The sequence below is a fragment of the Schistocerca piceifrons genome, chromosome 9 (genome assembly GCF_021461385.2).
Source record: "Schistocerca piceifrons isolate TAMUIC-IGC-003096 chromosome 9, iqSchPice1.1, whole genome shotgun sequence".
NCBI lineage: Eukaryota > Metazoa > Arthropoda > Insecta > Orthoptera > Acrididae > Schistocerca > Schistocerca piceifrons.
In genome coordinates this window covers 163,328,782-163,343,138 of record NC_060146.1, presented here as the reverse complement: position 1 = coordinate 163,343,138, position 14,357 = coordinate 163,328,782, and the positions used below count along the sequence as shown (strand labels likewise).

Sequence of the window (14,357 nt, the reverse complement as noted above, 5' to 3'; positions counted from 1 at the left end):
CCTCCATGCATCCTACTGTGCAAAAGCATTTCAGTCAAGAAACTCAGCCAGGTAAGCGTGGCTCTGACAGACAAGCATGTCATACGTATCTACCTGCCTGTGGCAATAGACTTATTCTTATCAAGATGACGCTGTCATGAAACTTTTCTCTGAATGTTAATTCTGCTTTCCAGGCCATAGGTCCTGCTGCACCATGCATTAAACACACACCATGCTCTCCCTTAGATGCCTGATCAGAACTGTATACAGTAGTGAACTCCGCAGATGATTGAGTTGTTTCTTGAGGTAGCACCAACAATACTGATGTAATTAGCGGTTGTTTGTCAAGAAACATAGGCAGTTCGCAAACAACTGTCTCACGCACACCACCCCTTCAAAGTCTTGTAGTAACATCTGAAATGTTTCTGTCCAATAGTTTTTCTGTGATCTTAAAACACTCATTTTTAGCTCCTCTAGCAGCCCAATAATAATGGAACACACAATTTGCTGAAAATTCCTCACTTTAGTCAGTAAAAGTAAAGTAAAAATTAAATAAAACTTCACATTGGAGGGAAGCCCAGAACTGGGCAAGACTAAAAATGAAAACCTGAGATGTGCAGTTTGCTGAAGAGAATGCACAGATTAGACTACTTAACTTGCCAATTGTTTCATTCTTTCACAGAGATCATAGGGTTTAGCAGCACAAGACATACACTTTTCCCGAGCCATAGAGAAAACCTCCCAGACCGACTGTCAACCTTTAACTCTCACTATTCTGACAGAGATATGAATACTTGCAAAAAATTCTCCTATACCAATGTTCTAATCGCCCATGTAAGATAAAAGGAATAGAAAGAATCATTGGAACGTTAAAAAATAGTTTTGACATATCTCCATATTAAAGCTGCACAAATGTCACAAAACCATTTCTATCAAATTTACATTAAGCAGAACTTACATTGTAGTACAGACAGTGCTTCGGAGTTTTCCCAGTCTCCAGAATGTCGTCATAGTTCCGATGATCAATTAGAAGCAATCCTCCACGTTTTACACATTTCTTGAAATTTTCCAGAGCCTTCCTGCAGCAGTAAAAAACAGAAGTTTAGCATCACTTTTTTTACATCAGAATGGTGAAAAATATCAGTATATAGACACTACATTTTCCAATTATAGAAAATCAGCATAATAAACACAAATACGCATAATGGATTTAAAAACCTTTATTTACAAAATGAAGTATCAGTCATCTACCACTCTTGCTTATACAATAAAACCCCCTTTTTACACTTTCAGTAGAATGTGTAAATGTAAAATGCACAAAAGCATACAAAACAACAAGCGAAAATGAATAAATTACTCTTACTGTCATTCTCTTTATAGTGTTCAAAATATGAAATAAAAACAATTAAAATTTTGCCTGTTTAAAAAAATCTGAAATGTGGAAGCAAAAGTCTTTTGAGAAACCACATTAAAAAGATATTCACATTCTAATGTGAGAATTATTATTCACAGTCATCATAACTTTATGGTAAATAAAACTTGTAACACAATATTAGTTAAAACATAAAGCTGGCAGTCTTTGTAAACAGAGAACAACGGGCATGAAATCTACAGCTCGTTGCCGACAAGGAGGTCACTTGGTTCATGGATGTCCTGGGTGAGAAAGCGGTTGGAAACTGTCGTCGTGTTATGGAGCACATTGAGGAGGTAAGTTTACTTCTGACATCAGGTCACATCAAACTTAAAACTGTACAGATTAACGTATTCCACACAGAAGTAATAACGACTCGTTGATTGAGAGGTCATTCCAAGGCGCGGCAGGCAGCGAAAGACGTCCCCGGAGGCTGACCAGAAAACCTCCCCGCTGCGTCTGACAAACAGGTTTCAGGTACTGCCTCTGGCTGAGGCAGATGCAGCTGCCTGCCCTGTTTCAGAGGATGATTCTCAGCCTTCAAGGTCCAGGCAATCACAGAGGGTGGGGTTATTGGTAGTTGGGAGCTCCAATGTTAGGCACGTAATGGGGCCCCTTAGGGATTTGGCGGCTAAGGGGAAGAAATCCAGTGTGCACTCCATGTGCATTCTGGGTGGAGTCATTCCTGGTGTGGAAAGGGTCCTTCCAGATGCCATGAAGAGCACAGGGTGCAGCCAGCTGCAGGTGGTGGCACATGTCGGCACTAATGACGTGTGTCGCTTTGGATCTGAGGAAATTCTCTCTTGATTCCAGCGGCTATCTGATTTGGTGAAGGCTGCCGATCTTGCTTACGAGATGAAGGCACAGCTCACCATCTGCAGCATCGTTGACAGAACCGACTGGGGTCCTTTGGTGCAGAGCCAGGTGGAGGGTCTGAATCAGAGGCTCAGACGGTTTTGTGACCATGTTGGCTGCAGATTCCTTGACTTGCGCCATAGGGTGGTGGGGTTTCGGGTTCTGCTGAATAGGTCAGGAGTTCACTACACTCAGCTGGCGGCTACATGGGTAGCGGAGGCTGTGCGGCATGGACTGGGTGAATTTTTAGGTTAGAAGGCCTCGGGAAAGTACGGGGTGGGCTGCAATCTCAAAGGGTGCATGGCAAATACAGGATGTGCTTGGATCAAGGAACAGTCGGAATTGTAGTTGTAAATTGTTGTAGTTGTGCTGGGAAAGTCCCTGAGCTTCAAGCACTAATAGAAAGCACAGAAGCAGAAAGCATTATAGGTACAGAAAGCCTGAAATAAGTTCTGCAGAAATTTTTACGAAATCTCAGACGGTGTTCAGGAAAGATTGATTAGGCAGAATTGGTGGTGGAGTGTTTGTGTCTGTCAGTAGTGGTTTATCTTGTAGTGGAGTCGAAGTAGATACTCCGTGTGAATTGGTATGGGTGGAGGTTATACTTAACAGCCGAATTAAGTTAATAATTGGCTCATTCTACTGACCCCCAGACTCCAATATATAGTTGCTGAACAGTTCAGAGAAAATTTGAGTCTCGTAACAAATAAATACCCCACTCATACGGATATAGTTGGTGGGGACTTCAACCTTCCCTCGATATGTTGGCAAAAATACTTGTTCAAAACCGGTGGTAGGCAGAAAACATCTTCCGAGATTGTCCTAAATGCTTTCTCCGAAAATTATTTCAAGCAGTTAGTCCACAAACCCACGCGAATTGTAAATGGTTACGAAAACACACTTGACCTCTTAGCCACAAACAATCCAGAGCTAACAGAGAGCATCATGACTGATACAGGTTATTAGTGATCACAAGGTCGTATCTAGGCTCAATACCGTTTCTTCCAAATCCACCAGAAACAAACGCAAAATAATTTTATTTAAAAAAGCGGATAAAGTGTCACTAGAAGCCTTCCTAAGAAACAATCTCCATTCCTTCCGAACTGACTATGCAAATGTAGATGAGATGTGGCTCAAATTCAAAGATATAGTAGTAACAGCAATTGAGAGATTCATACCTCATAAATTGGTAAGAGATGGAACTGATCCCCCATGGTACACAAAACAGATCCAAACGCTGTTGCAGAGGCAATGGAAAAAGCATGCGAAGTTCAGAAGAACGCGAAATCCCGAAGATTGGCTAAAATTTATAGACGCGCGAAATTTGGCACGGACTTCAATGCGAGATGCCTTTAATAGGTTCCACAATGAAACATTGTCTCGAAACTTGGTAGAAAATCTGAAGAAATTCTGGTCATATGTAAAGTACACAAGCAGCAAGATGCAGTCAATACCTTCACTGCGCAGTGCCTATGGTACTGTTACCGACGACTGTGCCGCTAAAGCGGAGTTATTGAACATAGTTTTCCGAAATTCCTTCACCAGAGAAGACAAATGGAATATTCCAGAATTTGAAACACAAACAGCTGCTAGCATGAGTTTCTTAGAAGTACATACCTTAGGGGTTGCGAAGCAACTCAAATCACTTGATGCGGGCAAGTCTTCAGGTACAGATTGTATACCGATTAGGTTCCTTTCAGATTACGCTGATACAATAGCTCCCTACTTAGCAATCACATACAACTGCTCGCTCACCGATAGATCTGTCCCTACAGATTGGAAAATTGCGTAGGTCGCACCACTGTTTAAGAAGGGTAGTAGGAGTAATTCATCGAACTACAGACCTATATCATTGACGTCAGTTTGCAGCAGGGTTTTGGAGCATATACTGTATTCAAACATTATGAATCACCTCGAAGGGAACGATCTATTGATACGTAATCAGCATGGTTTCAGAAAACATCATTCTTGTGCAATGCAGCTAGCTCTTTATTCGCACGAAGTAATGGCCGCTATTGACAGGGGACCTCAAGTTGATTCCGTATTTCTAGATTTCTGGAAAGCTTTTGACACCGTTCCTCACAAGCGACTTCTAACCAAGCTGCGGGCCTATGGGGTATCGTCTCAGCTGTGTGACTGGATTCGTGATTTCCTGTCAGGAAGGTCACAGTTCGTAGTAATAGACGGCAAATCATCAAGTAAAACTGAAGTGATATCAGGTGTTCCCCAGGGAAGCGTCCTGAGACCTCTGCTGTTCCTGATCTATATAAATGACCTGGGTGACAATCTGAGCAGTTCTCTTAAGTTGTTCGCAGATGATGCTGTAATTTACCATCTAGTAAGGTCATCCAAAGACCAGTATCAGTTGCAAAGTGATTTAGAAAAGATTGCTGTATGGTGTGGCAGGTGGCAGTTGACGCTAAATAATGAAAAGTGTGAGGTGATCCACATGAGTTCCAAAAGAAATCCGTTGGAATTTGATTACTCGATAAACAGTACAATTCTCAAGGCTGTCAATTCAACTAAGTACCTCGGTGTAAAAATTACGAACAACTTCAGTTGGAAAGACCACATAGATAATATTGTGGGGAAGGAGAGCCGAAGGTTGCATTTCATTGGCAGGACACTTAGAAGATGCAACAAGTCCACTAAAGAGACAGCTTACACTACACTCGTTTGTCCTGTTAGAATATTGCTGCGTGGTGTGGGATCCTTACCAGGTGGGATTGACGGAGGACATCGAAAGGGTGCAAAAAAGGGCAGCTCGTTTTGTATTATCACGTAATAGGGGAGAGAGTGTGGCAGATATGATACGCAAGTTGGGATGGAGGTCATTAGAGCAAAGACGTTTTTCGTTGCGGCGAGATCTATTTATGAAATTTCAGTCACCAACTTTCTCTTACGAATGCGAAAATATTTTGTTGAGCCCAACCTACATAGGTAGGAATGATCATCAAAATAAAATAAGAGAAATCAGAGCTCGAACAGAAAGGTTTAGGTGTTCGTTTTTCCCGCGCGCTGTTCGGGAGTGGAATGGTAGGGAGGTAGTATGATTGTGGTTCGATGAACCCTCTACCAGGCACTTAAATTAAATGTGAATTGCAGAGTAATCATGTAGATGTAGATGTACAAAATCCATTATAGAGATAGCCACCTTCAAAACATGTATTTATTTGTATAAATGACTGTGAAATTAAATTAAAGCTGTTGTAACACAACACAATAAGGAGATGGAAGGTTGATACTAAAGCTACTAGCGTCAGATCATGGTTATCATTAAGGCAGTGACTATCCAACCCTTCCAAACACTTCCAACTTATAACACAGGCAGCTGTGACCCAACACACCGACAATGAACTTCTTACTTCCTGCACTAACTCTCATTCACACAATCAACAACTTTGCATATATTAAGAGTTTTCTTCTTTGTTGCAAAACTGATTTTGAGCAGGAATACAATGCACTTTTTGTAGAAATATGTATGAAAAATCAATGTAAAAGGTGTAGATAATGCCAAACAAAACTTAAAATGCAAAAAAAAATGTTGCAACATGGAATCATTAATGATCGAAAAGTGTTGTACTGAGAGAATAGGATTTCTGTTGGGACCGACAAAAATGATCGTAAAAAGCGGGAAAATGTAACATGCGAGAACATAAAAATGGGGTTTTACAGTAGATCTAAAAATGGGGTTTTACAGTAGATCTGCACAAACGAAAATGAAGATGGGCTACCATCAATTATTACTGCACAGTACATATAAACATGTAAAACATCAGTGAGGTTCCAGCTACAATTCTCTCCATCCCTCCAATCCACAACCCCCTCTTCCTTCCTTCCTCCCTCCCTCCCTCCCCCCCCCCCCCCCCCCCCCCCCCCCCCCCTCTCACACACATGATGGGTCTGAGTGGTAATCGCAAAGTGAGGATAATAAAAGATAAAAGTCACAGATCTGGGTATGTGGAGCACAAGAGACTGGAAGTAGGAGGAAACAACAATGAGAGAAGGGGGAGGGATGGGGGATGAGTGGGTTGGTAGTGGTGCTGGAGGAGGGGCAGGGCAGAAATCTGGAGAAAGGGAGCATGTCTCCTATCTTGCCCCCTTCCCTCTCCCCAAGCCACTCCCGTCCTGTCTTGATGTGGCTCTCTCCCTTTGTAGACATACCTCTTTGTCAGATCATTCTGGTTTGCTTTTTTAACAGCCACTATCTTTGTTAACAGCCACTATCGCTTTCCAGTAGCAGACCAATGCACACATAGTTTCTTTCATTTCACCGTAACAGAACTGATCAATGCAGCTTATTTGGTTACATATGGTAGTAAACAATACTCAAAGTTGTGGACCTCATCATATTTTAAGTATAGGACTTCGCAATACAAGACATTTTTCCGGAAATATATTAATTCTTTGTTCTGTCATCACAGTTAAACTGTAACAAACTATCTTGTAAACATAGAAGCATTAAAACACCTTTAATTAGAATGATAATCAAAACTTTCATTTGTTTGACATCGACTATATCAATGATCACTATCAATAATGTTATTTATTTTACATTTAAATCTGAAGAAGTGACATAAAAAATAGAATATAAAATATACTTTGAAAATTTTTTGTAAATGTAACTTCAAGAATTGATGTCTCACATTACCATGTTCAAACTCGAATCTATCGTAGCTCTCTTTGTAAATGGACGAAGAGTCACACATCCCATACTGTTGTGTTTTAGGGTTAAGGTGGATGTATCAGGTTCTTTGTTCATTTGTGTTGTTTTTCACAAATGTGCATACACCATCTAACTAAGAGTAACAGAAGGATAAAATGAAGTTTAAAATGCAACTCACATTTGAAGCAAGCATCACACAAGATCGTAAACTCACCACCTTTTTTGCAGCCATGCAGAAAACAAAGCCAACAAACAGTTCCTATCAGGTTTTTATCGTCACAGTTAGCTGAGTTTTTACACGACAACCCAGTCTCATTTTGTCACAACCAAAGAGGATACTAACATTAAAAACCAGGTTTTATGTTAGCTATAGAAACAACCGTATTACTTACTTTTGGTCTCTCTGGTCTCCTGTGACATCAGGCAGATGCGCAAATGAATTTCCGAGGCAGATCACTGCATCGAAGCCATCTCCGATAAGGTCAGCTATATCATCGGCGAGGGTCAGCCAATTGGCTTCCTCGATTACTGAAAATGTATTTACAATTATAACAGTGAACTAGACAAATTTAAGCTTACACGCAGTATATCGTAAGACTTAAACTTGAACTTCGTCTCAGACACAACCACGTGACAATTTCAAATTAGGACAAAGTTTGGTTAGCAAACTTAATTAAAAAGCACAGATTTTTCACTTTTTGCTTGTTTTGTTAACCACCTACATTCTTCGTAGTATTACAATTTACATAAATGTTGAAGAGCTTTAAAAAGAGCAGATACTGAATAACCCTGTTAAAATACAGAGCTTTTAGAGTATCTTCAAGATATTTGGTCACAAATGGAGGTTTGAACACTTTGTCTCCTTCTTCTTTTTCCTGGCTTTATCTCCTATCTTCCAGGGTCTGCATATTAATCTGGATTTGACAATGTCAGTGACAGAAGGTGGCTGTATGCCATTCCTCTCCTTGATGGTACTACTTACACATGATCTTCAGTACACTGATAAATTGTTGGTGCAAGGTGTATGTGCACTACTCACTATTTTATCTGTTTTCTTTATTCACTTAACACCCTGACAACTCAAATAATTCGAATCTAGCCTACAGTTTAACAACTGTTGTAGTTATTGACAGTAGGCATTCTGCTGACAACCATTAAAAATATTTATTGCTATTTTAATTTAAACATTTTGTCATTTTATAGCTAGTGAAAACAAAAGCTGCCATCAAACGAAGACCAATGGCATTAAATTTAAATTAATATAGCATTAAAACTAAAAACATAAAAAGTACTTACGAGGTGCATTCAAGTTCTAAGGCCTCCGATTTTTTTTCTAATTAACTACTCACCCGAAATCGATGAAACTGGCGTTGCTTCTCGACGTAATCGCCCTGCAGACGTACACATTTTTCACAACGCTGACGCCATGATTCCATGGCAGCGGCGAAGGCTTCTTTAGGAGTCTGTTTTGACCACTGGAAAATCGCTGAGGCAATAGCAGCACGGCTGGTGAATGTGCGGCCACGGAGAGTGTCTTTCATTGTTGGAAAAAGCCAAAAGTCACTAGGAGCCAGGTCAGGTGAGTAGGGAGCATGAGGAACCACTTCGAAGTTGGTATCACGAAGAAGCTGTTGCGTAACGTTAGCTCGATGTGCAGGTGCGTTGTCTTGGTGAAACAGCACACGCGCAGCCCTTCCCGGACGTTTTTGTTGCAGTGCAGGAAGGAATTTGTTCTTCAAAACATTTTCGTAAGATGCACCTGTTACCGTAGTGCCCTTTGGAACACAATAGGTAAGGATTACGCCCTCGCTGTCCCAGAACATGGACACCATCATTTTTTCAGCACTGGCGGTTACTCGAAATTCTTTTGGTGGCGGTGAATCTGTGTGCTTCCATTGAGCTGACTGGTGCTTTGTTTCAGGATTGAAAAATGGCATCCACATCTCATCCATTGTCACAACCGACGAAAAGAAAGTCCCATTCATGCTATCGTTGAGCGTCAACATTGCTTGGCAACATTCCACACGGGCAGCCATGTGGTCGTCCGTCAGCATTCGTGGCACCCACCTGGATGACACTTTTCGCATTTTCAGGTTGTCATGCAGGATTGTGTGCACAGAACCCACAGAAATGCCAACTCTGGAGGCGATCTGTTCAACAGTCATTCGGTGATCCCCCAAAACAATTTGTCTCCACTTTCTCGATCATGTCTTCAGACCGGCTTGTGTGAGCCCGAGGTTGTTTCGGTTTGTTGTCACACGATGTTCTGCCTTCATTAAACTGTCGCACCCACGAACGCACTTTCGACACATCCATAACTCCATCACCACATGTCTCCTTCAACTATCGATGAATTTCGATTGGTTCCACACCACGCAAATTCAGAAAACGAATGATTGCATGCTGTTGAAGTAAGGAAAATGTCGCCATTTTAAGTATTTAAAACAGTTCTCATTCTCGCTGCTGACGGTAAAATTCCATCTGTCGTACGGTGCTGCCATCTCTGGGACGTATTGACAATGAACGCGGCCTCATTTTAAAACAATGCACATGTTTCTATCTCTTTCCAGTCCGGAGAAAAAAAATCGGAGGCCTTAGAACTTGAATGCACCTCGTACATAGGACGCCAAAGCCCACTCTTCAACATTAAGTTCTGACATTACAGACACAGTTTCCAGCAGTTCAAAAGCAAATATGTACTTTGGTACAAGTATACCCATCCTATCAAACACCATGTGAGCATTCGAATCAGGTAGTGGTTGGATTTCAATAGTGGTAAAACGATGAGCGAGTAAACAAACAGTCCATGTGAGCTCGGAACTAAAAAGATATCAATATCTGAAGTTGATATCATACAGCTGTCGGATGCATATTGTAATGAATCTTGCCTCCTCGGAACTTTTGCACGTCAATTGAAATGTTCAATTCCATACAAATTTTGGCCCAACATGAGTTAATTTTCATATTAAGATTATATATCCTACATCCAAAGTTTTTTTGCATATATTTGATTGCAAAAACACTATTTTTCTGATAACATAATTTTATTTTCCATATTGATCCATTTTGCAACACTGACCTCGAACATCAGTAATAACAACTGTCAACTTACATGATGCAAGAACTACTTTACAGTAAAGATAATATTGTTATGCCTCAGTTTTCGTACAAATAAAATTTCTGTCTTTATTTACAATTTTTCTAATTTTACTATCAATAATATAACTGGCTGCATACAGTTACAGGAAGCTGTTATTTTTCGCAGTGTCAAAATTTGCAGCCTTTGTTACGAACTTTTAGGAACATAAATTTCACATAAATAATTATTTCCAGAGAACATTGTGTAAGTTATAGTCAAAAAGCAACTTTAACTAAGAAAGTCCTGTTAATAATAATTTAGTTTATATCTGGTTCTAGAAGGAACTGGAAGCTATGTACGAAATACTTATAGAATTTTTAGGCTCCAAACACGCCAGAGGTAACAAGAATTAACAATATTCCAGTGACTTGTCATTGAAACACCTTGGACCAATAATTTTGGAAAGCTTATATAGGAACAAAGAAGACACCCTAGAAAACAAGGCAGCCATAGCAAGATTAGTAACATTTATCTGCCAATTTCAAGTTTACTCCCTTCAAAAATTATTTAAATGTTGACATCAACAGAATAGACAAATGAGTGTTGTAAATTTTGTATCAGTTTATCCATGAAGATTTAATAGAAGGGAGTAACATTATATGTGAGTATGTCATCCAGGGTTAAAACATTACCTGGAATATTACAGGAAACTTACGATAGGGAAGCAGATAAAATTACAGTGTAAATGAGAAAAGTGTAAAGAAACCTCAGTACATACTGGCCGTGTACATGGAAATCAAGTAAGATGATGTAGATCATCACCAGAGGCAATGGAAGAAATACAAATAAATACAAGAAATATAATGAAGCTATGTTATGTGAAAAAAAGTGTTTCTGTATAAAATAAAATGCTACAAACAGTAAGTGAAATTTGGGGGGGGGGGGGGGGGGGGGGCTGCAGATGCTACTGTCTGACAATAAAAGTGACATTGCAGTAGATGACGGGCAGATCAGGGGGATATTTTCAATGTCATCTTGGGGAAATTGGGAAGACTGGACACACAATTTGAATATTGAAAACTGAAAACAAAAATAATATTGAAAATTTAAAATTATAGATGCAAACAGAAAGTAATAGTAATATTGAAAACTTAAAATTATCTACGCAAACAGAAATCAAAAACAATAACAATGAATTAAAATCAGGGTAACAGGAAATAGTGAAAGAAAATAATGAACAGTTGGGTTTTAATCTATAATATCAAATATCAGAACTAATGAAAGAGACGAAGGCAAGTTTTAAAAATTTGAATAATTAGACACTTTTGGAAACAGAATTAAGATTTTCACAAACAAAGTCAAAGATAGTCGTAGCCCAGTTGTTAAACAAAAACAATCTGTTGTAGAAACTGATACTACTTTTGTGGTACCAGAAACATGTGTTAACACAACCCCGAAAATCATGACTTATCTAGTGTCAACAAAACTAAAATTAATCCATTAAACTTCGGGCCTGCAGCCGCGCAAATAAAATTTCCTCTACTGATATTTCGGCCGCGTATCGTCCGGCCATCTTCAGAGCGAGTCACAACACTGATGACAAGGTGCCAAGCGTGGCCTTATATGCTCCACCGCTGTGGTACTGCGCATGCGGGTCACAGATGCTGGTCGGCGGCAGAGACATATGCTTACACATGCGCCGCCTGTGGCAAAGGCGTACAGACATTCAATTTGCTTATCAATGTTTGATCGGCGGCGGTGACACGATGACGACTTCTCTGCAATTTAATTACTCCAAGAGCCGGATTCCATGCTTTGTCCAAATTAAAACCATTATCTCTGTTTATTAAATTGTTGGCTAATCGAATTTCTATAGCTTCCTTGAATACAGATTCCCAAAATGAAAAGGTGGATGTTAAATTCTTCACATCACTGTAATTCATGGAACGACACGTATCAATACAATGTTCGGCCACAGCTGACTTGTCTGGTTGTAATAAGCGTGTGTATCTTCGGTGCTCCACACACCTCTCATGAACGGTGCGTGTTGTCTGACCTATGTATGACTGCTCACAATTTCCGCAAGGAATCTGGTACACACCCGCCTTACAAAGCAGTAAATCGTCCTTCACAGAGCCGAGTAAAGCCGCAATCTTCGTGGGGGGCCGGAAGATCACTTTAACACAGTGCTTCTCAAGAATACGGTCTATCTTTGAAGAAAGAGCACCCACATAGGGCAGAAATGCCCTAGATCTGAAGAAGTTACTATCTTCTTCCCCATCACATACCTGCATTTTAGGTTTTGCATCGAATGCTCTACGAATTTGTTGCGGAGAATATCCATTCGATTTAAAAATTCTCTTGAGGTATGTTCGCTCTCCTTGCAAATTGTCTTCATCGGATATATAGTGCACCCCATGCACTACGGTTTTAAGGGCATCCATGGTCTGAGAAGGGTGATGGCAGCTACTGGCATGAAGATATAGATTTGTGTGCGTTGGTTTCTGATATACGGTATGTCCTAATGTGCCATCACTTTCACGGCGAACGACAACATCCAAAAAGGGGAGGCAGCCGTCTTTTTCTATTTCCATAGTAAATTTAATGCTAGCATGGATGGAATTCAAATGCTCAAGAAATCGATTTAATTCATCCATACTATGGGGCCATACCACGAATATCAGTAGAGGAAATTTTATTTGTGTGGCTGCATGCCCGAAATTTAATGGATTATTCATTACGCCGCGAGAAGTTGAAAATGCACAAAACTAAAATTATTTCTGTTGAAAACAATGATCCAGTCAGGGCTAATGAAGAATCAGAATTAGTAATTAACACTGATTCTGTCACTTGAACATCTGCATGCATAAAAGTATTTTCAAATACGATTCTTTCCTTCAACAATTTTTTGTTATTTTCTAATCAATTACAGCTTAACTGGTGCTCATTGTACCAAGAAGAATTCTGTGAACAGTTTAGAAACAGTAAGGTACATGTTTGGAATAATGCTGCAACTAATAAAATGCTTACTACAGGACCCAAATCACAAATTTCAGTATACAATGACAATGCTGTAGACAGTAAATATAGACAGGTAGGTAATGCTGATGAAAAATTTGAAAATAGTATTGTTTCCTCCAATACGACTGAAAGTATGTCAGCCACTAAAAGTGAAATTATATTTGTTTGTGGTCAAACATACACAGTTCTAGTTTGCTGATAAGTTTTAAAGTAATAATGAGTGAAAAATGTAGTAGTAGCACTGTGCATGCTTACAGAAACTGAGTTGAGGAAATTATTTTTGAACTACATTTGAGTAAGAAGAAGTTGCAAAAATTATACTACATGACATCATGGAGAGGTACGCAAGTCATCCACATATAAGACAATAGTGATAATACTAAAATTTTTGTCTCCGAGTGAAAATTCTAAGACTTTTCTGCTTTATTAGTTAAATTTCAATGAGACTGATTTAAATATGGACTTTGAAATTTTTGCTATGATATGGACAATGTTACAGAGGTACATTTTATATTGCATTTGTTGTTGTTGTGGTCTTCCATTCAGAGACTTGTTTGATGCAGCCCTCCATGCTACTCTATCCTGTGCAAGCTTCTTCATCTCTAAGTAACTACTGCACCATACATCCTTCTGAATCTGCTTAGTGTATTCATCTCATGATCTCCCTCTACGATTTTTACCCTCCCTGCTTGCCTCCAACACTAAATTGGTGATACTTTGATGCCTCAGAATGTGTTCTAGCAATCAATCCCTTCTTCTAGTCAATTTGTGCCACAAATTCCTCTTCTCCCAAATTCTATCCAGTACCTCCTCATTAGTTACTTGATCTGCCCATCTGATCTTCAGTATTTTTCTGTAGCACCACATTTCAAAAGCTTCTACTCTCTTCTAGTCTAAACAATTAATCATCCATGTTTCACATCCATACATGGCTACACACCATACAAATACTTCTAGAAAAGACTTCCTGACACTTAAATCTATACTCGATTTTAACAAATTTCTCTTTTCCACAAACGTTTTTCTTGCCATTGCTAGTCTACATTTTACATTGTCTCTACTTCGATCATCATCAGTTATTTTGCTCCCCAAATAGCAGAACTCATCTACTACTTTAAGTGCCTCATTTCCTAATCTAATTCCCTCAGCATTACCTGACTTAATTAGACTACATTCCATTATCCTGTTGACGTTCATCTTACATCCCCTTTTCAAGACACTGTCCATTCCTTTAAACTGCTCTTCCAGGTCCTCTGCAGTATCTGACAGAATTACAATGTCACCTAAAACCTTTATTTCTTCTCCATGGACTTTAATTCCTACTCCAATTTTTTTTTTGTTTCCTT

At 39.5% G+C, this 14,357-nt stretch overlaps 1 protein-coding gene across 4 annotated transcripts in view; it reads right to left on the bottom strand.

Moving 5' to 3' along the window:
* Window positions 1-14,357, bottom strand: part of LOC124717318 (glycine N-methyltransferase) — a 97,769-nt gene that overhangs the window by 14,481 nt on the left and 68,931 nt on the right. For all 4 annotated transcript variants that reach the window (XM_047244153.1, XM_047244152.1, XM_047244154.1 and 1 more), the window contains 2 exons: window positions 7,304-7,439; window positions 938-1,058 (listed from right to left, as the gene is read on the bottom strand). In XM_047244153.1, coding sequence (XP_047100109.1) covers window positions 938-1,058; window positions 7,304-7,439 — 257 coding nt within the window. The remainder of the gene's footprint in view (window positions 1-937; window positions 1,059-7,303; window positions 7,440-14,357) is intronic.